Source organism: Rhipicephalus sanguineus, chromosome 11, assembly GCF_013339695.2.
Source record: "Rhipicephalus sanguineus isolate Rsan-2018 chromosome 11, BIME_Rsan_1.4, whole genome shotgun sequence".
NCBI lineage: Eukaryota > Metazoa > Arthropoda > Arachnida > Ixodida > Ixodidae > Rhipicephalus > Rhipicephalus sanguineus.
The window spans coordinates 9,624,200-9,649,699 of NC_051186.1; the positions used below are offsets into that span (position 1 = coordinate 9,624,200).

At 41.7% G+C, this 25,500-nt stretch overlaps 1 protein-coding gene across 10 annotated transcripts in view; it reads left to right on the forward strand.

Moving 5' to 3' along the window:
• Positions 1 to 25,500, forward strand: part of LOC119375560 (mitogen-activated protein kinase kinase kinase kinase 5) — a 166,212-nt gene that overhangs the window by 107,605 nt on the left and 33,107 nt on the right. For 3 of the 10 annotated variants that reach the window (XM_037645759.2, XM_049410966.1, XM_049410967.1), the window contains 9 exons: positions 6,124 to 6,171; positions 13,753 to 13,786; positions 16,168 to 16,336; positions 18,890 to 19,074; positions 19,231 to 19,360; positions 20,852 to 20,931; positions 21,820 to 21,880; positions 22,978 to 23,105; positions 23,749 to 23,889. In XM_037645759.2, coding sequence (XP_037501687.1) covers positions 6,124 to 6,171; positions 13,753 to 13,786; positions 16,168 to 16,336; positions 18,890 to 19,074; positions 19,231 to 19,360; positions 20,852 to 20,931; positions 21,820 to 21,880; positions 22,978 to 23,105; positions 23,749 to 23,889 — 976 coding nt within the window. Of the gene's footprint in view, positions 1 to 6,066; positions 6,172 to 13,752; positions 13,787 to 16,167; positions 16,345 to 18,889; positions 19,075 to 19,230; positions 19,361 to 20,851; positions 20,932 to 21,819; positions 21,881 to 22,977; positions 23,106 to 23,748; positions 23,890 to 25,500 lie in introns of all 10 variants that reach the window. The other 7 variants (XM_049410964.1, XM_049410968.1, XM_049410969.1 and 4 more) reach the window with 4 other exon arrangements.

Genomic DNA, 25,500 nt, shown 5'->3' on the forward strand with positions numbered 1-25,500 from the left:
CTTTATTTAAAACTGAATGTTATATTTGAACGCGCAAATGTGTTCCAAAAGACATCTACATATTTACAACTGTCTTGGAGGCTCATGATAGGAAACACTGGCGTACTCCTAAAAGATTTATTCCAGTTTCAGGTTGATCCCAATCTTGCATTTTATTTTTCTGACGTGTTACAGTGGCTACTCTTGAAGGCATGATATCTGTGTGTTGCGTGTTCTTTGACGTGCATTTCTAGCTGTGTGCTGTGTTTTGTCTGTTGCATAGAATGCAAGCAGTGTTTGTATGGCCATGCACACATCTACTTGGGCTGTAGCCTGGGCCAATTGACGTTTTTGCAGCATTCTGTGTTCATGTGCTTCAAGTTGCCGATTAACATGTCCTCATGCTGCCGATTGCTAGCATACTGGTGGGCTCAATTCGCAGAACGACCGCCCCCAGAACGGCATTGGTCTCGTGTTCGATCCCCAGACCAGGACAAATTTTTCGTCACTCAAGAAGCTTCCTTTTGAGAAATTCCCTTGAATTTCCTTGAGCCTTTGTGCTACAGACGGGTGGTTTTCAGTTTGTATTTTGTGTTGTTTGTGGCTGAATTCGTGTTCCTTTGCACTCCATCTGTAACGTGAGATATGTTTAGTTGTGATGTGGTGTCTCTGTCATGTGGAAACTGTTTTACTGCCCGCGCTTTGCCATACTTTTGTGTGCTTACTTGTTGGGATTAACTGTTTCCCTGTTTGGAGCTTTTGAGGAAACTGTGTACAGCAGTAGCCTGTAGGCTGCTTTAGAGGCACGTTGAAAATTATACTGGCAACATAGGTCGTAGATCTTTGTTGTTTACCTGTACTGTGTGTGTTGATAGAGCCTGTGTATGACAGTGCTGTACTGTTTTCATTATGGTGACAAGTTTGTGTCTAAGTTTCGTGCTTGTTCTATTGTCTAGGAAATATTTTACTTGCTACTCAAGGGTATTAGTTTGTTAGCACGCATTCTAGCATTCATGGAGTACCAGGTCACAGAAAAATGTATGCGTAAGTGGCTATGTTGCGACAGTGCCACGAACCATAAAAAACACGGTGATATTATTATTGCAGCTACAGCCACATATTTGCTCATTCGCACAGTGTTTGTAAAAGTGTCAGCAGTGACATTGTCATCGACATGCACTGCTTCTCTTTTCCTTCGTCAAAAACACACGCACAATACATAGAGCTCTTTAAAACAATAGGAATAGACAATGTCTTAATCTGTTGTGACCACCAGACAATGTCTTAATATGCTGCGACCACCAAACACTTTCTTAATATGTTGTGACCACCAGTGTTACTACCATTCATGTTTTTGGTAACCTGTATTCCATAAAATGTAATATGTGCAGGAAAATGCTAAAGCCCTCAGTAGCTGTATTAGTGACCAGCTGGGGCAGCTTTGCAGCTATGGTGTTGCATTGTTATGCATGGGTTCTATTCCCGGCCACGGCAGTGGCATTTGGATGTGGGCTGACTGTAAACGCACCCACGTATGTAGATTTAGGTGCACGCTAAAGAACCCGAGGTGGTCAAAGCAAATCTGCAGTCTCCCTGCTACAGCATACCTCATGATCATATCGTGGTTTTGAAACTTAAAATTTCAGGAGTGACTTAATTAAAACAATAAATTGCTAGAAAGCTCTAGTAGTGGTTATTTTAGTGCGTGAGCGCTAGCGTGAAATTAAAATCTTATGCTAGAGCACGTAACGTTATCCGCTTCTCCTTCGTTGTTGTCGAGACAACTTACCGATATGCAAGCAAAAATGAGGCTAAAATTTCTTGTCCGGGGCTGCCGTTGGGTATATTTGAAAAGTAGCCAAAACTCAAGCTAAAAGTAGGCAGAAGTAGCCTTGCCATTTAATTTTTTTCTTCAATCTTGCAGCCAAATAGAACAAAAGTGGTTTTACGAATATAGAGTTTTTATTGTTGAACAATAACTATCATTTTGAATAAGCATAAGAATAAGAGCAGAGCTTTTACCTCTTGCTTGGTCGTCAAGCCATGGGTGAGTTCCAAAGAAATGAGTAAGTTATAATAACTTCAGTGCATCTTTATACAGTTTATGTAGAATAGATAGAGTTCTTGCGAGAGAAGGAGCAATTTTGGAACAGTCCAGCCAAGAGGTCAGTAGGAACATTAAACATTGAAGCAGCTTTTTTCTTGAAGCCACAGACCAGAACTGATAAGCATAGTTGCCGTTATACCACCAGTCCAGCTTCAAATAGTGAAATCTGGTTGAAGATGAAGAGTCCAGTTTTTGTTGTTTTGCGGATCTCTGTCTTTGTCAAATTGACATGAAAATATGTGCCCTGCGTTAGCATTAGAAACTAGCGTGCAGTGTCAGCATAGGTGGTGGGCAGCATGAGTAGCACGCTAGCCACACGTTTGCCAACATGCACGCAACTACGCAACTCTGTCTTTGCAGACGCGCCGCACGTTGCGTTGGGGTGTGTCAATGCGCGCCATCCTGCTGGTGGGGGGAGGACATGCACGTGCATCAGCTGATATGACAGAAAGGCTTGGAAATGATGGGTAGTCTTTAGAATTGCCTGTTATTTTATGAGCAAATAAAAAGAAAATTGTCTCCTAAATGCACCAAAATAAAAGTTCAAAAGTGGCCAGTCAATAGCCATAGAACCAGTCTGAAAGTTTCATCACCAGACGCAGTCGTACAGTAGCCAATTTGGCGGAAAGTAGCCACCAGCAGCAACCCTCCTTAGTAGCGTCCCACGTTACCTGCTATAAGTGAGGAGGTTTTAGTTCTCGTGAAACCTCACTGGCTATAAGCTGTCACGGCAGGTAATACGAAACAAATGTTTCCGAGCACTTTCTGTGAAGGCGTTGTGTAAAGATGTCGTAATGGGGGATTGAAAACCCTCACAAGGGCAACATGTAAAGCCAACATGGAGCATTCTATACATCAGGAAAATTCTATGAAACAGGAAATGCATTGGCTGACACCACAGAATGGAAACATTGTACTTGCTTTTCAAATAATGAGAATTGTGGCTAGTAAATGCACAAAAATAGAAGTTCCAAGTAGCCAGAAACTAATGATGGAGCCAGCCTGAAATTTTCGTCGCCAGACAGGGTCGTAAAGTAGGCGCTTTAGCGCAAAGTAGCCATCAGCGGCAACCCTGTACTTGTCTTCCCCACCCAACAAAAAGGAAAGAAACCAGTCTTTTAGCGCAGCTCACTTAAGGCAGCTTATTATTTCATTAGAATATCTCCAGTATGCAATTTACACCCAGCATGGAAGGCGTGACGAAAGATTATTTGAATTTAGAAAGCAGTATATCATTTGAGGCATGTCCCTGCGCAGCATGCATTGCAGCGGAACATATCATTGCACTGTAGTCAGTGTGTTCACCATTTTCATGAGCTTAAAAAAACAGCTGTGTGCGTCCCAGCTATTGTTGTGTTTTTTTCCACAATTGTCTGTGCCATCTGTTGTTGGCATCGTCGTCGTCTCCTCCTTCCAGGCATGAACTGCAGCTGCACTCAGATCTGCCTGCCTTTGCAGCACAGCTGCGCAGCAGTTTGTCTTTTGTGTTCATGCTGTATGTATTTGTTGATAGCCAGGTGTTTGTTTTTTTTCTTTGAATTTTAGTTATTTTGTGCATTTTTAATGTCTTTCCACAAACGTGCATTCCGCAGTCTACTAGAAAGATTATTGCAAATATAGGAAGGCTGAAAGCAGCGGAATTCCTAAATGATATGTGTCAGAGTCCTAACGTGAAAATGTGTGCAGCTCCGAGAGCGAGGGAGAAGGACGTTATGCATATGAAGTCTTGCGAGCACGTTGCTTAAAGCATGGTGTTCTCGACTATGTCTTGGCTTGGTATTTAATGTGCGACTCGTGAGTCGTCAGTGGAGCAGGAAACGTGTGAACACTTTGGCTTATGAGTGTGCGAGACTGGCTGTGTTCCGAATATGTGTTTACAACACTGGAAAAAGGTAGGTGGCTGCAAATGATATGCTTCATTGTTGCTCAGAGCAGGCTCAGCTTTTGGCATCTCTGTGATGATCGTCGCGATGAGTGGCTTTCTGGCAGTCTCAGTGTCACTGGGGAGATGCTTAATGCCACATGGCTTGACTGTGGGTGCTCTTTGGAGTCTGTGTAGTATGGCTGAACTTATGGGGCACATTTGAAGCAAGCGACTGAGAAACTACCTGTGGATGTGATTACTGGGGACCATTGCCTGGAAACCACAAGCATATTTGCAGTAAATTATTGCTTATTCAATCCATATTTAGAGCAGCTAGTCATATGTGATTGCAGCAAATGTTCCATAGCAAATGTTCCATGAATAAAAGAACCCAATGCAGAATTTATTGAGTGGAGACCATGATCTTGTTCAAATGTTTTTTTTTTTCTATAGACATAGCAAGTTATACTATTGGCATACTCAACAGTGAGTGCTGTGCCGCTTTTTATGGGTGCTACTGACAGCAGGGTTCATGCTATACTGTGAACAGTATTGCGAGGTTAAGGAGCACTGTTCATGCTCGAAAATGCATAATAAGACTAATTGTTTAATTTATGCTTGATTGTGCACTTGCTATAGCACTGTGTGGACATCCGTGGAAATTTCATGTTCTTTGAGCATACAGCACAGTCAAGATCCATTGCCTTTTACTGCACCCGTATTCCTGGACACTGTGACATTCCATCTCCAAGCTTAACCATTTGCCAACCAGCATTTTTTGCTATCAGCTTATATTGCAAAATTTGCATCCATAAGGTTGCCACTTTGCCAGAAGAGCTTTGCCTTGCTGTCATTTCAGCAGAGAAGCAGGAGCTCATTCTTGAATGTCGCAAGCAGTGGTGTTCATCTGTGAGACATCACTGGGACAGTTTATAGGAAATGTAGAGCTTGTTTTTTTTTTCATAGCCATATTCTACCTGGTCTGCTTTGTGAACAGATGTACAAAGCTTGTTATCTTTGTACATTCCTGCTGCAAAGCAATGAGGTTTTGCACTAGGATGGACACCTACGTACGTTTGTATCTATCTATGTACGTTTGTATCTATCTATGTACGCTTGTGTCTATCTATGTACGCTTGTGTCTAGAAACGTCTTGTCATTATCCATCTCACGTTACAGCTGTCTGTCTGCATTGGGAGGCTGCTGTGTTCTGTGCAGTGGATGTTGTATTGTGATGTGTGCCGTAACATTCAAACAACCCTCAGATCATACGTGAAATGTTTCTAGAATCGCAGTTTTTGTAGAACTAAGAGCTTAATACGCAATTTTCTTAAAGGGAAATGTGTGCTATATTAAGAAAGGGCATTCCTGGAAAGTTTAGTTTATTTTCTCATCTAGCCATTTCTTCTCGATTTCATGAGCCAAGAATGCTCCCAGATGCTTTTGGTCAGAATAAATGGCACAGACGACGCTTTTGAGATTAAAAATATGGGGATGTTTTCGAATGAAAGTATATTCATAGATGAAAGTCGCCGTAATCCAGCATGTTAAACTCACATGGTTAGTAGCGCATTTTTCCCCACTGTGTATTGTAACTGCAACACGCTTACTTGACACTACCACAAGACATGCGAGAAGTGCTCGCTGTGACCATGTTCCAAGAATTACTTTATGAAAGTGTAGGTGGCGAAATTTTTCCTCTAACGAACGCATCTCAAGATCTGTGTGTTCGGGTAGTACTTGTACTGCCTCACATTTTGAGTGCATCGCAGACTGATGCATCTGTCTGTGGTTTAAGGCTCCATGAAGTCCATGTCCTCTGTAGAAAAGTAGGGGGCACACACAACCAATTCTCCCTGGGAAGGTTGTCATCAAATGCCTTGCAATCTTGCAGTTTGCATGATGTGTCATCTGTTATCATTCACTTACTGTGTGATGGAGTTTCTGCGTTCATTTTCATTACAGCTATTGTCACAGTTTACAGTGGATGTGAAAAATGTTTAGTGTGGAATATTGTTGTGTGACTACTTCCATCTCTTTCTCGTGTTGTTGTAGTGGATGTGCCCGTTTGTTTTTACATTGTTTCGTTGCATTGATAGCGTGTTGGACGTTTCAGTCTGCTGCTGCCCTTGTGCGAGCAGGATGCTCAAAAGCGCGCCGACCTTTCGTGCAGGGGTCACACTGAGAGGTTGTCTGACCGGGACCTCAAGTACTCACAACAGTAAGCAGTCGTTGCACGCCGCTGTTTTCTCTCCCGCAAAAGCGAGATCCGACTCGGTCGGTGGTTTTGTTACCTTCACTGTCACTAACAGCACTAACCCATTGCTCGGCGGTTGTTTTTTGTCGCGTTTTGCATTTTCGTTTTTTTGTAAATGACTAGCCTATCTTCTCAGTTGTCACTTGCCCCCTTTGGCTGACTGCAGGAAGCTAGCGCAAGCAGGTGCTTTGATATGTCATACATTTAACGACATATTTGCAAGCCTTTATCAGTTCTCTCTACCGGCTGCAGGTCATATGTGGCATCACGAGCATAACTGTTATCAGTCCCAGGTTTAGAATATATCATGGACGGGGATGTAACATCTTTCTCACTGCATGCCCTACCACACCTCTTTATAACAGCGCGAGCTGCCACAGGTTTGCTGCATGAAACTTTGAGGCTGCATTCCGTAGTCGTGCTTCGCACAGTATCGTGCATGGATTTTTATTTCTGGTTGTATGCATGGATATCATCAGCGTGGTGACGAGGATACATGCGCCGTAGGGCAGGTAAGAAGTATTCAAGGGGCCCTGCAACACTTCTTAAACATGGTCAGCGAAAGCTGCGGATCAGTTGTCGAGGCTGCTGTGAACATGTGAGCCGAATATTGCAGCGCTCTACGTGGTGAGGAATTTAGAATTACATTTTCAAAGACAGCTAGAGATCGCTCGCTTTTCTCTCGGCACATTAAGTCATAAGCGGGCCCTGCTACTTCAACGGAGAGAAGGACAGGGCCATTGGCAAATTTGATCATTCTTGTGCTGCATAGCCACGCTCACCACGGGGTGCTGCCAAGTGGTGGCGCCGTGCTCTGTAGTATGCTATAATTGCACAGTAGTGACACTAGCACACTTGATCACACCGAATGTGAGCCGACACATTCAAAGAAACAAAGAAAAAGTGCTTAATTTCATCATGCGCGCTAGCAAAGCTTCTTGTCCCTTTGTCCCCCCACATGCAGCTTTTAGTCTGCTCTTTGGGACAAAGAGAAAAAGCATTCAAAGCGTCCTACTAATCTCTCTAACTCTGCTCACATATGATGGATTCAAAAATTGTTCTCAGTAATCTATTCGTCAGGTTATAAACTCGGATAGTGACGTCATTCAGTGCTTCCTTCGAAAAATGTTGCAGGGCTCCTTTAAGATGGAAGCAAGGTGTTTATGCGAGCATACAAAAGCCCTTTGAATGGAGATACAAGCAAAAAAGAATTGGCCTTGTTGGGCAGCTTTTACTGGAGTCATTTGGTCATCTATTAATTGTGGTTCATAGTGCATATTAAGGCCAAGATGTGGTGATTGCACCATTTCAAGCACATGCTATCTGCGTGTATTCTATGTCTGATGCTGAAAGCTTCGTCGTGCTAGAAATAACACATTGGAATTTTAGTGTCCCTATACATTGTTATTAACACCATGCTGTCTGCAGTTGTGAAAGCATAGGTAAGCTAATGGCACACGCTTGAATTGGAGAAAAGCAGCAAGACACGGGTAAATGGGGTGATACATGTAGCTTTTGTGGAGTAGTACTTTGTGTAGATTTTTAAAAATATTAGCTGTGACAGCAAAGCTGAACTCTTAATCTAAACGTGAGTGCAACTCTACTGATTCAGACATCTTAGAAAAAGCTTGTGTAAAGTTCTTTCTTTTTTTTTGCTTCACATCGCTGAAAAGCTTACGTGGTCAAGTCGTGTCATGTGTAAGACTGTTAACTTCCCAAATTATTTTTTAAGAAACATTATGCAATGGGTTTTTTAAAAGTGCTCTGTCGAATCTGCAGAATAAATAAACGTAAGGAATGCATTAAAAACAATGCTTTTTAATGTACAACATAGAAAGCAATATTATTGAAGTATGGGAGAAAGTTGGCTTTCCTGCATGCCTCGTACCAAGTTTGCCTTGTATTGTGGTGGAAAATGTTGCTGCGCTACTGCAGCGTCATCTTTGCACACACACACACACACAAAAAAAAAGGAAAATATTGAACGAACTTGCTTAACAAGCCTTCGGAGATTTTGCCATAGATGTATCGAGGTTGCCAACGGCACAAAGACTTAAGGTAACAAACAGGGAACCCAAGGGAGAAAGACGCTGTACCTAGAGAATGTAGAATTAGACGATGTGGTAAGATTAGAAAATATTAACGCTTCAAATGGGCTTGCAGAACAAGGATGACTAGAGATCATTGACCAAGACCTTCATCCCGAAAGCCTGAAAATCGGTGTTGGTAATGACAGCAGTTCTCTCACACTTTGTTTAAAAGTGGTTTTAATAATGTTAGCAGCTCAACCTGCTGTCTGTGAAATCAATGTCAATGTGACAGCTGAGAAGTGTGGCTTTCATTTAAACAGGAGTTCTCGAGCGAAGCCATGATTGCCGTTTTGCCCGCATTAGCGTTGTTTTTTTTTGCCTTGAATGTCACGCTGCGCTGCCTATCGCAATGAGCTGCATACTGCTGTGCAGCCTCTGCAGCTCTTTTTGGCGCATTTGTTTAGAGTCAGTACTGTGCTCACTTGTTTTGTTTCTGTGCGCACTACTTGTTTGTATGCGCTTCAGAGCTTGCGCTGCCGATATGAGAATGCAGTGTGCCTGTAACATGGAGTAATAACAATTGTAATAATAATATATAGAGCTCCAAACTAGGTTTCTGCACCCGCAAGGCTCTGTACTAACCTTATTGTCCGTCATTAATGGATGCTAGTGTTCTGTAAACAGGAGTGCCAGCTATAAATGGCTTCCACGTAAATTGCTGACTCGTTTGTGCCAAAATTTTATGAAGAGGTAGGTTTTTACTGTATATTTAGTTTCATTCTACATTAACAGGCATCACTTGCCTGCAAATTCATAATGTGTGCTATGTGAGGTGGTGCCATCTTTCTGTGGCAACAACTTGACATCAGCGAGTTTTTGTACTGTGTATGTAGTGTCTGTAACAGCATTGCATACATAAGAACGTTGCGTTTTCACATAGTGCGCATGAGCAAAAGTTCTGCGCAAGCACTTTATGCAGAACGTGGCACTATTAGATATGCATCGCTATTACGAATGTTACGTGCACAGTACTAAACTAAGAATAACAGAGAGCTGAGCTAGTTGGTAAGTATTCATTCTAAAATGACAGGGCGTGCAAACAAGGACACAAAAAAAGAAGTCAGGACACCACAAACGCCAGCGTTTGTGGTGTCCTGACTTCTTTCTTGTGTCCTTGTTTGCACGCCCTGTCTTTTTAGAATGAGTACTAAACTAAAACACACGATTACCTCCACCAATGCCAACTTCAGAGTTGTGATAGAAACACAAAAGTAAATGCCTGCAAATGTGCTAGTAAATTAAATCCACTCTGAAATGCTGCCTGTGTGCGAAATCTCGGCATTAATGAACATACCGCATAGCTGGAACAATTGGACGCACTTGGCACTTCCTTTTATGGAACTCTTTGCATTGTGTCAACATTTTAATGGCCAGTCATTTTGACACCACAGATCAGCTACACCATGAAACAAGTACGGAGTGATAATGTAAACAATGAATTCGTCCCACGATCTCATTTTGGTGTCTTTTTGTAAAGGTACAAAAAGGTTTGGAGTTAGCTTTTCTTGAAACACATCACAGTGGTTTTTTGTTACTTTTGAGAAGCAAATTTTGTTTAATATACTCTCCAACTTGTCATGTAATTTGAAGATGTGACCTAATGGAAAATAAGTACTTGTGTAAATGCGGGCATTATGACATTTCTGTATAGGTCTAAAGAAGTCTCAAAAAAACAAGCACTGTGCACAATTCAGACACAAGCACTTCCCGATTGTTCACTTTCCCAACTTCAACATACCTAGCTATTATGGCTTTCTTGCATGTTATGTCTGATCGGAACTTGGTGGCATGAAATAGTTCTTGGTTTCTCTGTAAGCTTGCTGCATGTAGGCGTGTGAATAACCACCACACTAACCTACCAGTGATGGTGTGTTAGTTGGTTGTATTTTTTTTTGGGTGAGAGAGTGTATTGGGTGATGAGTTATTGAACTCATCACTTAATACATACCGTATTTTCTCGCATGTAACCCTCCCTTGCATACAACACGTACCCTCAACTACAAACCATGGAAAAAATGCAGCAATAAAATGATCCCCGCATATTGCTGTGAAGCCGCCTCACTTGATGCCGTTAAGCAGCATAATGAGGCCAACTCGCACGAATAGCGCGCTCCCTGACTTTAGCTCCGAGGTTTCTGTATATTTTGTGCGGGTTGCATGCGAGAAAATATGGTACGAAATGTGCACTTTGGTAGGTTGTATGTATAGAGATGAGCTTCACTAAGACGGGCACAAAAGTGAATGAATTCTGCAAGAATTGCACTGCCATGTCTTTAAGCCATTGTTCTGCTCACTATGTTACGTTTGTTTCAAGCACTTATAAGGTGGAGTTACAGGTCACAGGTGTTACAGTTTAACGAATGTTCCATTGACTGAATTGTTCACTTTCTTATTTGCACTCGATTGGCTGATTACTGCACAATATGGCATGTGTCCCAATGCAGAATGAGTGGCTGTCTTGCCTGCATTGTGGAGATAACATTCAAGAAAGTTTGTTCTAGATAGTTCTTGGACTCAACATCTCTTAACATTTTTGTGTGCAAGATGGACTGTTTAGGCTGAGGCTTGGCTTTTTTGGGGGAAAAAGGTGTGAATCTAATTTCTGCACATTGTACACTGTGTCTGCTCAAGCCAACTTGTGGCAAACATAAAAGGTGTGTATGTTAAAGCAAAACAAAAATCACCTGTGGATTGTAAATGGCTTTTTTACCGAGATATTATGTAATGGGATAGTATGATGTTTTGCAAAGCTGGCAGTTCACGATGTGAGTGTCATCTTCGCTTACACCGTACAAAGAGATAAAATGCAGTGATCTGCGAAAACTGCTTTTTAGCTAGCTTTGTTTGTCAGTGACATTGCAGCAGCTTCCCAGCCTTTCATATTTCGTTATTGAAATGAAAATAATAGAGATTTAGTCATCTGCAGTGGCAACAGCAATGCCTTTTTATGGTATAGCTATATCAATTTAAAATTGTTGTAAAGTAAAAACTATCATTGAAGATCTAGAGCAGTGTTAAACAAGTGTAAGTGAAGTCCATAATGCACTCAAAAATATTTGGGCTCTTTGGGGCGTATTTTTGTCACAACAATAATGCCATCCATCTTGCGTGTGTTTCCTCGCATTAACGTCTAGCTTGCCCGGTACTTCAAGGTCTAGAATGGTGTTCGCTTTTACCACAACATAACGTCGCTGGTAGGAAAGTAGCAAGCACCAAGTTTTCAAGAAAGGAAACATGAGCAAGCTGTATGGTAGCTATCGTTGCAGGACAGAAAGGTACCTTTGGGGTGTCTTTGAGGTGTTGTGGAACAGTAGCACTCCAAAGGGTGCAACTGTTCTTAGAGTATAGCCCTTTTGTTGACCTCAAGTGCACTCTTATAGGAGTAAAAGAAAGCATTGAAGGCAGTAAAACCTCAACTCACAGTCTTATTGCCAGGCTATTTAGCTCGGCTTTATCCAACACAGCATGGTTTGGATGGAGCAAATGTGCGTAAAAGTGTGTGTGTTGCGCCTACGTTATGACGTACCTGCCGTAATGCTTTAGTGCCTTTTGTGTATACGTGCCTGCATTTGTCTGAGCGCTTCTCAATAGCTCTTTGCTTTGTTTTCCATGCCTTTTAATTTGTAGGTGTTTGCTTCTGCTGCTGGCTCTACTTTCACTCTTGAACACCATCTATGTTTTTGCAAAGTGTGTGCTGTGTTACGCCTGTCCCACTGCTCTTTTGGCAACTCTCTTTGTGCCTTACACTGCTGTGTCAACGCTTTGCCAATGCTTTGTGCCACTTTGCATTTGATGGCCATGCTTTCACCTACCACAGAGACTTGTATTCTGAATAGAACACTCACTCTACCTCTTTGCGATTACACCGCTCTCGCTGTTGCTGCTGCTCTGCTGCTATAACTCTTACCACTGGCGAATTGTGACTTGGCTTGGCTTGGCTTGTCTTGAGGCGCATACATTTCACGCTTGGAACTCTAGTGAATGTTAACCCATTCGTAAAAGGGCACTCCTGCGCAACACTACATGCCTCGTTTTCTTCTAACGAGTTCTCTTTTCTGCCTGTTTAGTGCACTGCATTGACTGCTTCATGACTTCTTTCCTCATTAACACTCCTTGTGAACGTAATAATTGAACACTTGCAGCTTTTTCAAGTTCAGTGCATCCCTCTTTTAGTATTTCTAACTCTGGAAACTGTGGGTACTTGCTCAAAGAACTTCTTCTTGGTTAAGTTGGCATTCAGGTTTGTGCTGTATCTGTAGCCTTGAGCAATATAAAAGGCAATGCCTAATTCGTGTTTAAGCAACGATTACTCTTGATGTGCAGATACGAATCTTGCACATTAATTTCTAAAAATGCACCTTTCCGTTTGAACAGTTATGAACAATCTTGTGTTTTGCAAATGCATTTAGCCATTGTAGCCCCTTCAAGGTAATTTCTGTGTTCTCTTTATATTGCTCATGACTGTGCTTGTTTCTTGCACAAAATTCAGGTTTTTGAAAGGGGACGCAGGAGAGACAGACACACAATGGTAGTTCCAGTCTCTCGCTTCTCTGTCCCTTTTTCATGATCTTAATTTCGTGCCAGAAACTGGGTACCTGCTTCATCTGCAACCAGTCTGTGAAATCGCAGACTATCATTTTTGGGGCAGGGCTGTCATCAATATCCAAAGATGTGCTTTGACTCCAACATCCCTTTTTCTTCCTCTGACTGAAAGGCAGCATTGCCTCTGGACCAATTTATCACGATAACACCCTTTCCGTCTTTCCTGCGATGAGTAATTGCTTGAGATACACCCCTTCAATCAATCACTTCTGTTGGAGATTCTAATTGGACACCCAATATGCATGATTTTTAAAATTACAGCACAGACATCTCTGAAAAGTGTTGCTCAAAAATGTCTGCTTCGATGAAAGCACCCTTCTACTAAGGGATTGCTAAGTGGAGTGTTATGAGTTTAAGCAAATCTGTGAATATGGGGATACTGTATTTTGTTGCGTGTAAGCCACTCCTGCATAAAACCCTCACCTCTAATGACAAACTGTAGGAAAATGAAAATAATTCAAGAAGAAAGATTCCTGCATACTGCTTTGAAGCTGCCTTCCTTGCATCACCATGAAGCAGTGCCGCAAAGCCAACTTGCACACCGAAATTCCTATATAAAAACCACAGCTTGACTGTAGCTCCGAAAGTTCCATATATTTTGTGAGGGTTATATGCGATAAAATACAGTAACTATATAGCCCTATTGAGCGGCACTCAACGACTTGTTGAAAGTCTGAGTACTTAAAATGCATGATTTGTCTGTAATGTGTGCAGACACTGCACTCACATTTTCCCCTGTGCATCACTATTACCTGGTGTGCTAAGTGAAATTATTCATGCAGCATTTGCACAGAAAAGCATTTTGGTGGTGTCACATTTGTCACAGTGCTTCTTTTACGCTCCTTGCTCTCAGGGCCACACTTCCGATGGACAAGGCAGACAGTGCGGTAAGTCACGTCACTGTTTCCTTTTGACCTTGTGCAAAACATTGTAAGGCATGGGAAATATTTCCTCCAAAAAATCTGCAGGGTAGTAGATTAAGACTCGTGAAAGACCGAAATAATCAAGTACGCGGGAGTAACAGAGTGGTGCAAAAGAAACCATTATGAGTTTGTTTCTTAGAAAGAAAGCTTCACAGCTCATTACGTCTGCACAGTTTTGTTGAATTCAGTATTACTGTACTTCGTGTCGATTAATTCAGCCCTGCTCTGCAAAGCATTAGCTGAAATGATGGCAGTGACTTACCCGGAAAGGAATCGGTGCCAGATTTGATCCCCGGGACGGAATTATTCAACTGGAAAGCTTGCTTTCTGAAAAACCTGTTCAGTTAAACCTTGCTACAACTAAGTCACGTTTGACTCAGAAATACCTGTGTTCAATCCAATATTTGTTTTAAGTATGTATTTGTTATTCTTGTTATACTTTGTTATATAGCCGACAATTTGTTGTACATGTTTTCGTTATAGTATCTAAGTCTCTTGGTTTCCTCTGTAGCTCTGTGGTACTTCCAAGATTGTGAAAGTTGTTCTGTTTCACCTTAAAGAAATTTGTCTACCATCCATTTCATTAGTAGCAGGTGCTGCTAGAAAGGCTGAGAGATTGTTCCCACTGCTCGCTTCTGTGTTTTGAAAAGTAATGCATCACATGTGAAACAAAAATATTCCTAGGCATTCATTGTACTATAAGTTCATGTAAAATTAAAGCAATACTAAAGGAGAAATTAATGTTAGGCACACTAATGAATCACAATTAACTACATATTAATGAAAATAAATGCTCTTACCATGAACAAGACACTTGTTAAGCCAGAAAATGAACAGAAATGAAGGCACTCGTGCAAAGCAGCAAAAGAGCAAAACAGTGAAAATATCAAACGTCTTACGTACGTCGAATAGACGTCTCTGGTAGGGATGTACAAGTCATTGCATGATCCTCCTGATGGCAAAGGGGTCAATGCGGGGTGCGAAGTTGTTGCCCGCTTTGTTTGGGACAGGAGGTACATAAGACGTGGCAGAGAGTCACGTGACTGTGGCGTCGGGTGTACCTCGCAAGAGACGGGTACACCAGCCGGTTGGCAGTCGAACAGCAGCGGGCGTCTGGCATCAGAAAACGTCTGTGGCGGTGAAGTGGCCGCTAGCAGGGCATCTGTCAACCTGAATGTGTTGCAAATGTCTGAGGCTGCCATTAACAGTGTAACTAAGTGCAAGACACAAAAAAACATGACTACAAAACCTTTGTTCCTAAAACCCTCAGAACTGTAGTACAGTGCCGAACGAAACGTAGTAGTTTTTAGAGTGGTAGGAACATGGTCTTGTAGTTACGTTTCACATCATGCTTTTATATTGCCCATTGTGGCTTAAAGCGAATTGCACGACAAAGTGTATAATAAATTTAGAGTTTGGGGAAAGGCTTAACTTACATTGTATTGCAAAAGGAAACAGTGGCATGCTAAAAACGGAAGCACAGGGCGGGTGAAAATACACAGCGGTTGGTGCTAAACAGTTGGCGGTATGCGCCTATCTTGTGTTTTTGAGCCCAGTTGTTATGCTTTGCATAAAATTTCATGTAGCCAACTTGCTAACATTCTGAGCTAGAAATTCTACTCGGACATTCCTTTTAAGGGCTCATTTTTATTTTTTAGGCACAATAATAATGAGAACTAACACACAATAATGCCAAGGAAAGTATAGGGGGTGTTATTTGAAGTAATTAGGATATAGCTGTGAAGAAAGTAAAGTGGACGAAAAGATAACTTGCCAGCCACCAGCAGGGACCGAACCTGCGACCTTGAAATAACATGTCCGATGCTCTTCGGTCCCTGCCGGCGCAAATTATCATTTCGTCCACTTTACTTTCTTCACATTTATATCGTAATTACTACAAATAACATCCCCTGTAATTCCTTGGCATTATTGTCTGTTAGTTCTCATTAATATACAGACATTCGTGACACATTAAAGTTATTAGATGTACTGTTGGCAGTAGTGTGGCAATATACAGGGTGATTCTTTTAGAACTGACCTATTTTATTGGGCTGTAGTTCTGTTACAAAGTACTTGATTTTAATGCGGTTTGCGGGAAAACGTTCAGGAAGGATGAAAATTTAATGGTGGCAGAATAGCTGCCACCATTAAATTTATGAAAATAATGAAATAATGAAATTAATTAATGAAAATTAATTAGTGGCAGAATAGCTGCTGCCCTTAGCGTGTGAATCCTGTTAACACAGACAGAAAACAGGATGTGCAGAGCACATCCTGTATGTATAGTCCAACACATGAAAGCAAGCAGTCGTAGTCTCACCTAGCCTACTCTCCATATCTCGTAGGAGCCGTGGCCATCGGGTCCACCACACGAAAATGGTCACGGTGGGCACAACAGCCGAGGTGATGGCGGGGCTGCCAGGGACGGCACGTTGGAGGCCATTGCCAGCACAGCGAGGCTACCAGCCGCGAGTTATGCCATGCTCGAGACCGACATCCTAGGAGACAGCCCAGGTGAGAATCTTTGACAATCATTATCTTCCACTTTGGTCATACGGCAGCTTTTTCATTGAATTTATCCATTGCTGTCAATGGGGAACTGCAAATATTATTTCTTGCTTAAAAAAAAAATTGTAATGATAAAACTTGCCATACGAGAAGAACTATTTGTCTGCTTTCGATTGCAATATGAAGATGATTTTTACTTGGAGCAACACTTGGTGTAAATTGCGTCTCACTGTTTACCAAAATGTTGATTATTTCAGCCATTTGAAAATATTTTTAACGCATAATATACCTTTCGTAGAGTATACATTCTGTACGTAAATACTGATACACAGTGAAATATTACAAGTGAAAACATGCTAACGTAGAACATTTTGGTGAAATTTCTGGAGGCGTATATGACAGAAAAATTGTAGTAATATTATTCATATTCGAACACCTTACGCAAACACTTTTGCTTAATATCCAAACCGTATTTGGTATTGAGATGAGAAATGATACTTTCATAATACATTTTTTGACAAACAACACTCAGACGAAACTCTGCGAAATGCAGAAGGCTCTCACGTGACCAAAAAATTATTTTCTCTCGAAATATTCTAGCAGTTGACTGTTTTTAATGCAATAAATCAGCACGATTTTTTTTTTCGAATACATTTGAGATGATCGCCAAAATAGCTGGGACCTTTGGCGTGGAGTGACCCTAACTGTGATGGCAGTTCAAAGTGCACAGTACAAACAAAAAAAAGATAATGACAGCAGTTGAGAAAGCAAAAACCGTGGTACTACTCTTTATGCCTTAGTGTTTCAAGTGGTAAAAACTGCATGTGCCAATATTTGCTGCTGAAGAATGGAGCTGCTCATATGAACATGCAAATGGCTGCGGGCATCTGCTTTTACATTGCATATGGGCATAACTGTCACACCATCTAGGAATAAGGCAGTGACGAGCGAGAAGAATGAATTAAACTAAGCACTTAATCGGGCAAAGTTGTGCAACTGAAAAGGACTAATTCAGCACTGGCTACTGTCACAGACACAGTGGATATTTATGATAGTTGCAAAGTGAAGCAGTTCGTGGGCAGGTGATAATTGTGTGTGGTGCAAATATTTTTGTGCATATGTCGTGGCAAGTGTTTGCGAAAGAGAGGACATACTCGGACAGGGCAAAAATAGCACAGCTTCAAGGACCCACTGGCCACATTGATGCGTACAGGTGATGCGAGAACTCTGAAATACAATATGATAGGATGTTGCATCAGTGACCACACCGAAACAAAGTAAAGAAAATGCACTTATAACTTAAAGCAATGCAAACAAATGAATATCCGTTAATTAGTTGTAGATTTATTCTAATGGAATTTTTAACACGAAAGTGTTTTATGCCGAGGTCCACCAAAACTTCAGTGATGTATTTCCGTCATGGAAATGATGTCGAAAAAATTTACACGGTCAGATGGCAAAGAAAAAAAGTTCCGTCAACGGGCATCGAACCCACGACCGCTCGGTCCGCAACAACAGATGCCGGGCACGCTATCCACTGCGCCACGATCACAGACTCTAGAGGCTTTACAAACACACCACCCCGCCGACCACTCTCCCGGTCGGCGGGGTGGTGTTGCCCTCTGAGAGCGGTAAAGTAATTCGTCATTACTGTGTCCTCCACGATTAACACCTGCAACGCGTTACACGTCCGTCTCATTCGGCGTGTTTTCAATAGAAGTTCAATTTTGTCAATGCCTTAACACACCGCGAGGTGGCGATCGTAGCCTAAGCGACCCCTACGACGCGCGCCTGCCTCGCCTGGCTGTTACACTGCGTTCCCCGCTCATGCGCTCGCCCTGAGAAAAATCGCGGCCGGAGGGCTGCGCGACACGCTTTGCGTTTCTCTCTAGTCCGGCCGTGGTGTTCAATCACATTTTAACATGCCGCAGGATGGCGACAGAGTTCTGCGTCCAATATGCAACGCTCTTCTGGCTATCACACCTCGTTCTCTGGTTACGCGTTCACTGTTAACTACTACAGCTGCCACAAGGTTTTGTGTAATCATTTAACATGGACGTTAGTCGTCGGGATGGAGATGTACCACCAATCATCAAGGTGGGTGTATCCACGTTAAACGGTGCTGTAGCTGCCAGACATCAACATACATTGTGCAAACTCTCTTATATCAATGTACAGTAAACATTCAGTTACTTCTGTAAGGGCATGCTTTACTTTCGTGTTATTCCGATTCCTATGATGGAGGGATCAACCATCTTTTTTTAGGATTGGGACCTCTTATTTTTTTTAGTCACTTTTCCTTCTTTTCTCATAGACTGTGCAGGTATATGTATGGTGCACAGTGGTGACAAATAAACGCTCCAGTTCTGTGTCGTCACTATGTCTGCATCTTTTTCACTTGGTCACTTTATTTGCACTGTCTTAATGCCCAAGTACATTGTACCAACTCGTCCAAGCTTCCACTTCAGAGTAAACACAATCTGCATCGATAGCTTATAAGCGCCAGTGTTGTTTTCGCCCTCCCCATGGCTCAACATTCTTGTCTCAACGGATGTGCAGTGGAGGACCACAATGCCCGTGAAGGCAGCGTGACTCCGACGGGGACGCTGGAAGGACCCGGAGCTGCAGAAGAGGAACCCCTTTCCGAGACGGAGGCCCCCACGAGGGACGCGGCAGGGCGCCCCGAGGCCCCACCACGGAAAAAGGAGAAGAGGCGGTCCCACCTGGTGCCCAACCTACCAATGGTGAGTATGTCAACACTCATACTTTTAAGGGTTTGTATCAGATCTTCAAGTTATTTTTGTACTACGAGAGTATAATTTGCCAGTTCGGCAGTGATGCCTTCGAAACACATCACACTGGTTAACACCTGCACTCTTGGGTACCCCACTCTACCCCAGCAGAAGCCCGTAAGCAACGGCCTTCCACCGACACCTAAGGTGCACATGGGTGCCTGCTTCTCCAAGGTGTTCAACGGCTGCCCCCTCAAGGTCCTCTGCAGCACCAGCTGGATACACCCCGAGACCAGGGGTGAGTACTTAGGGGAAGAGGGTGCCGATTCCCATCCGAACTGGTGGTCAGAGGAGCTTGACATCTATGAACTTGTTCATCTCAAAGGGACACTAAAATGGAACACTGAATCGGTTTATATGGATAAATTTTACTGTGAAAACTCTGATGCCGTTAATTTCACTATCACAGTTTTTTAATAATAGAGGGTAAAATGAAGCTCAAAGTCATACTTTTCAATTTTGCGCCGAAATTCACAGCACGTGACGTCAACAGATTTCAAAGTGCATTTTTCATAATTTGGCGATATTCGCCCGACGAAATTTTCTGAAACTTGGCATGTTAAGTCTCTGGCCTTCTGAGAAGGCAATGTACTTCATTTTTACCGATTAGGCATGACGTAGGTTCAAGTAGACGCCGTCAAAATCTATGATGATTGGTGCAGGAACTTCAAGGTGGCGTCGCCACTCACGTTTTGTTCTTGTGTGTTTTCTCGCTTAACAAGCGTCGTCTCGTGGCAAACATGGTGATTTTGGTATTGTGGAACACTGATTTACTAATACGAGAAAAATTTATTTTCTCTTTAGTGTCCCTTTAACAAGAGCAAAGCAACAGTGACACAAAAAGACACGAGTAAATAGGACGGCCACTAGTCCTGTCATACGTTTTACGTCTCTTCCTTGTGTGATCGTTGCTTTGCCCTTGTTAAGATGCACAAGTTCAGTTACCACCAACTAGCAATAACTCGTTAATTTGAATTTCAAGGGGGATGTTCACTGAATTCAAATTTTACGAAATTTCTAACTAACAAAGGTCATAGAAGGAAGGTTATACTATTCAGCGATGAAAGGAGTGGAAGCATCTCTGGAGCCATCACCTTTTATTTACTAAGGAAATCTTTGACTGCTTTCTGCCCTTTCTTTCTGGGAAAGCGACTGGGCCAAAAGTTTGAGCTATTTGGTACTGCACCTGCTAGGCAAGGTTCTGCGATAGCAATAGCTGCGAATCATGAAGGTGCAACTCGAAAACACAGCCACCATCTAGCCAGCACTGCACATCTGAAAAAAAAAAAAAAACGAAAAGAATTGAAAAAAAGACATGTCATACTATGGTAGCCAAGTTATTTTCTTTCGTGGTATTCATCTTATCTTGTCAGTGTGTGGATCGTGCTTGACAGTGAGCATCTGTAGTTTCATTTAGATTAAATGCGAGATGGCCATGGTAGTCATTCACAAGCAACATGTAAGGCTCTTCAATTTCTACCTGCACCTTTGACCAAGTGACGATGCCATGTGATGATGTCATCTTGTGATGTCACGTTATGTGACGTCATAGTGATGTCATACTGACGTCACAAATTTTCACGATCTGCGACATCATGATGACGTCATATGGTGATGTCATCATGACACAAGATGACCTGCAGTTTACCAGGGCATGTTATCCGGAGAGTTGAGTGCATCAACTTCTGAACATAGTGACGGTCGATACATTTCGAGTCTTTTTCTTTAGATCAGCACATCTTGTTTGGCTGTGAGGAAGGCATCTACACACTCAACCTCAACGAGATTCACGACTCCTGTGTGGACCAGGTATGCGTGCATTTCTCGTTATTGTTTTATTTGGTAATTCTTGCCAATCTGCTGACGTTGAGGTTAGAAGAACCTTGACGCAGTGCGCTGTGCGCTCTTTCATGATGAAGTTCGATCATCTCGCTCAAATAGCTACCTTGCTCTTCCTATCAGCCATGTTGTAGACCCTTGGCTTTGTGACGCATTAGTCTGTGAAGCATTGCAAAGTCTTGTAACCTGCGTTTTGTTTAGATCATGCTCTAAGAGACAGTTACTATGCCACCTTCGGCCGAGTGGCATCAGATAGGCTAAATATCGGCTACGTTTCCTCAAACAAATTAGGGTTATCGTGTAGCAACTCTGCCACTTAAGCGAATGGCATGAGTTACGCGAAGTTGGCATTGTCTCCATTCCACTAAATCATTAAGCTCTGTTTAACTGATTAGGGTGTGTAAAGTTATAGAAGGCACACCCTTTATACAAACTGAGCCAGTCTTGATATAATTTTTATGGCACGTGAGATCTCAAAATTATGTGTGTTGTAAGGGGGCACTGGATAGCTGCCACTTAATGTTTAGAATATTGGTGAAAAAAAAAAAAAAAGAAAGGAGGGAAGAAATTAATAGAACCGATGTCATTGCTGGCATTGGTAATTTTAGGGTATTGAAATTGAGGCTTGAATGGAGAAAGAGAATATCAGAAAAAGAGAGCGAGAAATGCTAGACTGCAGTAGATTGTGGTTATAAAATAGGCTCGATGGCTACTTGTCACCACCTCATTTCAAAGGGGATGCCAATAAAAATTATGAATCATCATCATGATCATCAAACTCTTGCAAATCGAAAAGCTGCAGAGCTCTGTCAGTAGCCGTAGTCACGCGTTCTAATCAAGCTGTTTGTCCACTTGCAGATTTTTCCACGAAGGACATCTTGGATGTTTGTCATCAAGGATGTTCTCATGTCATTATCAGGTACATGCACATGCATGGTTACTGGTTACCTGTGTGTTACATAGCCTGCTCACAAAAAACAGAAGGAATTTGCTTACACAGCTGTGACCCTGAAGCATTGTAAAGCTCTTAGAATCAGGAATTTATTTCAATGAAAGTTTCCTTGATAATAAGAAAGAAGGGGAATTTAAGGGCTTGTTGTTTCTTTGTTAGACACAACGTTAATAAAAGCCAACAGACAGTGAAGCCAAGGATGGTGCAGGGGATGTTATTTGCAGTCTTTTAATTGTATTGTAGTAATTATGATATAAATTTGAAGAAATTGAGGTGGATGAAAAGACAGCTAGCTGCTGGCAGGGACGAAACCTGCAACCTTCGGATAATGCGTCCGAAGCGCTGCCAGTTGAAGTAGAGCATCGGTCGATTGATCAATTTGTAGAGCATCAGACACATTATACGAAGGCCAATTGTTGTGTTTTAAGCATTGACCACTGTACACTCATTATTTCCAATGGGACATCCTTCTAGTATGTTCTTTTATATTTTTATTTGTAGCACTCCCACTCCCAATCTATTTTTTAAAAGTTTATTTGTTTTACAAACACACTCTCTCCAGTTGATTATATGAGCCAATGTGCGAGAAACAGTGGTCACACTCACAGACACCAAGGATGATGGCTGATGATTACTGAACACTGAAAAACGAAGAGGCTTAGAATAGGGTTTTTGCAGATGCTGTTTGCAAGGTCGTGAAAAAGATAAATTAACTAAAAAATGTTTATCGTCCAACCACATCTTTTTCGCAATTCAGTACTTTCGCATTAAGATAGGAACGTTTGCCATGTGACATTCAGAAACTGCTGCTTCAAGTATCTTTTTGTAGCATGCAATTTATATATGCAGCATCCCACTGATGCTATCAATTTGTTTATAATTGTCATTGGTGTTCATTCAAGCAGCTTTGGCTTTTTGGTACGTAACGACAGAGCACTAGCGCAAATATTCTCTGTCCCCATCTTAAACATTGCTCTGTTATTGGTGGCTAGTGTGTCCTGCCTACAATAGCATCAGGTTACGTGCAAGTTGATTTTTGACAATTGCTACCCACTGGCGTGCAGGAAAGAACCAGCAACTGTACAGGCACGACCTCGCTGCGCTCCACGCAAGAGCCGGCCAGCGGTTCGGCTTGCCGGTCGGTCGGCTACCCGAGCGGCTAGTTCCCCGACGGTACGCAGCCACAACTAAGGTTAGGGAAGCAAGCTCTTATTTGTGCCATGTTTTCATTAAAACTGTGCATCAGTGTTTTGTTTCGTAAGTCATTGTTACACTTGGCAGTATGTTCTTTGTAGTAAGTTCATAACGGTTCTCGTTGTGCCATGCACATTTTTATGTTGGATCTACTTATCTGACACTTTCAGGACAATTTTTCTTTCATTAATTAGCTTCCTTGTATATGCCTTTCACCGTTCTCTGGTATGTGTGTTTGTGTTCTATATCCTATACCTGTAGCTCAAATTTGTTATTTGTGTCTGTTTTTTTTTTCCTGTCCCCTCTGCACTGTACAGCTGCATCTTGAGGTTATAATGAATGAATGAATGAATGAATGAATGAATGAATGAATGAATGAATGAATGAATGAATGAATGAATGAACGAAAATCTTGATGATACCAGGTCCAGCATTTTGAGACAAGCATTAAAGTGCCGAGTTTAAGTTTCAGTTGTTTCCCAAGAGCACTATACTTAGTGTGATCCTTTTATGTATTGGGAATATGTGGTAGAGCTTCTGCTTTGAGAGTGAGTCTTGGTACTCCTTTACTGTCACGTTCTGCACGTGCCGTTCTCTTGACCAGTGCCCAAGTGAAAATGTTCTCATTGTTTTGTGGACAGGTGGCAGACACCAAGGGTTGCATACGGTGCTGTGTGGGTCGCAACCCTTACAACGGCTACAAGTACCTGTGCGGTCTGTCCCCCCAGGGAGTCTTCCTCATGCAGTGGTACAACCCCCTCGCCAAGTTCATGCTGCTCAAGGTTGGTCGCAGGTTTTGTCAGTTTTTTTTTTTTTTTTGCTGTTCGACGTGTAAGCTCACGGTCAGATGTTCTTGTTTTCTTGTGCACGTGATTTGGGCAGTGGGCATAAAAAAAGCTGTGACAGTGGTTTGGCCCCTTCGTACTTATAAGTGAAACCCCCCTGACGCATTTTTCACGGCATTATGAAAAAAAAAAGCTTTAAAGGGGCACTGACACCAAAATTTCGGTCTAGTGTTTTTTTCACCACAATACAGTAGACTCCTGTTGAGACGAACTAGAAGGGACCGCGGTCATCTGTTCGTCTTATCAGGAGTGCATGTTATACGCTGATGACACTACTGTCTCACACTCAGATGTATGTTTAACAACGTTAGCTAATAAATTAAACAGTGCATTGGCTAACATTGCCACTTGGTGCCAGAATAATCACTTGATTTTAAATCCAAACAAAACTAAATTCATGGTTTTCCGTTCTCCTCAAAGACGACTAGAATTTTCACCTCGGGTAACCCTCGAATCCCACTTCATTTCGACTAGCGACTGTGTTTCATTTCTCGGTGTCTATCTCGATGAACAACTAAAATTTCACAATCGCATTTCACAAGTTAAGAAAAGAACTTTCGGCATAAGAGCATTAATAAAAGCTAGACATTGTCTGTCTACTCTTGCTCTCTTTTCACTTTATCACGCATTCATTCATAGTCATATCAATTACGGTATCGCTGCCTATGGCAACACATATCAATGTCATTTCTCATCCATTCAACATATACAAAATCAAGCTCTGCGCATTATTTCTAACTTTAGTCGCGATAACATTAGTATCGTACGCATGGAGAATAAAGTGCTCACCACTAATGACTTATTTGCATTTACCTTAATTACCTTGCTTTTCAGGTTAATTAATAAAGATCTCACCCATGAGTTTATTTCCTTAGATTCCTTGAAGAATTATAACCCTACTCGTTTTGCTCAAAAAAATAACTTCTTGCTGCCTAAAGTTTATACTAATTATGGTAAAATGACAGCATCGTTCTGTGCTATCAAAGCATGCAATTCTCTTCCTCACCCCATCAAAACATCGCCATCTCTTACTGCATTGAAAAAAACACTCAAAGCTCATTTCCTGAACCAATAATTATACTAAATATTCATAGCGTGTACTGTTTTTTTTTTTGCTTTTCTCCCTTTCCTCTATATTTATAAGTGAACATTACGTGAAATCCATTGTTATAGTTCATTCTGTATTCATTTATATGTTTTCATTGTTAGTATGAATATATATGGATATATATGTGTATATATTTAATATCAATATTTCTACAATTAGAAAACAGTTCTTTGCGCTTTAAAATGATGTCGCGGATTATCGTAGCATTTTTTCTGTATAACTATTGTACTCTTGTTTTTAGGTTGACTTGATATTTCATTTATTCATTTTTCGTGCTTATTTTGTAATTTTTATTTAATGATCATGCACAGAGGGTCCCGGTACGGTTTTCTGACCTTGGGACCCTCTTCTGTATATCGTTAACCCTGTAACCATAATATGCAAAATAAAGATTTGATTTGATTTGATTTGATTTGAAAGAGAGATGCTAACATGCCAAG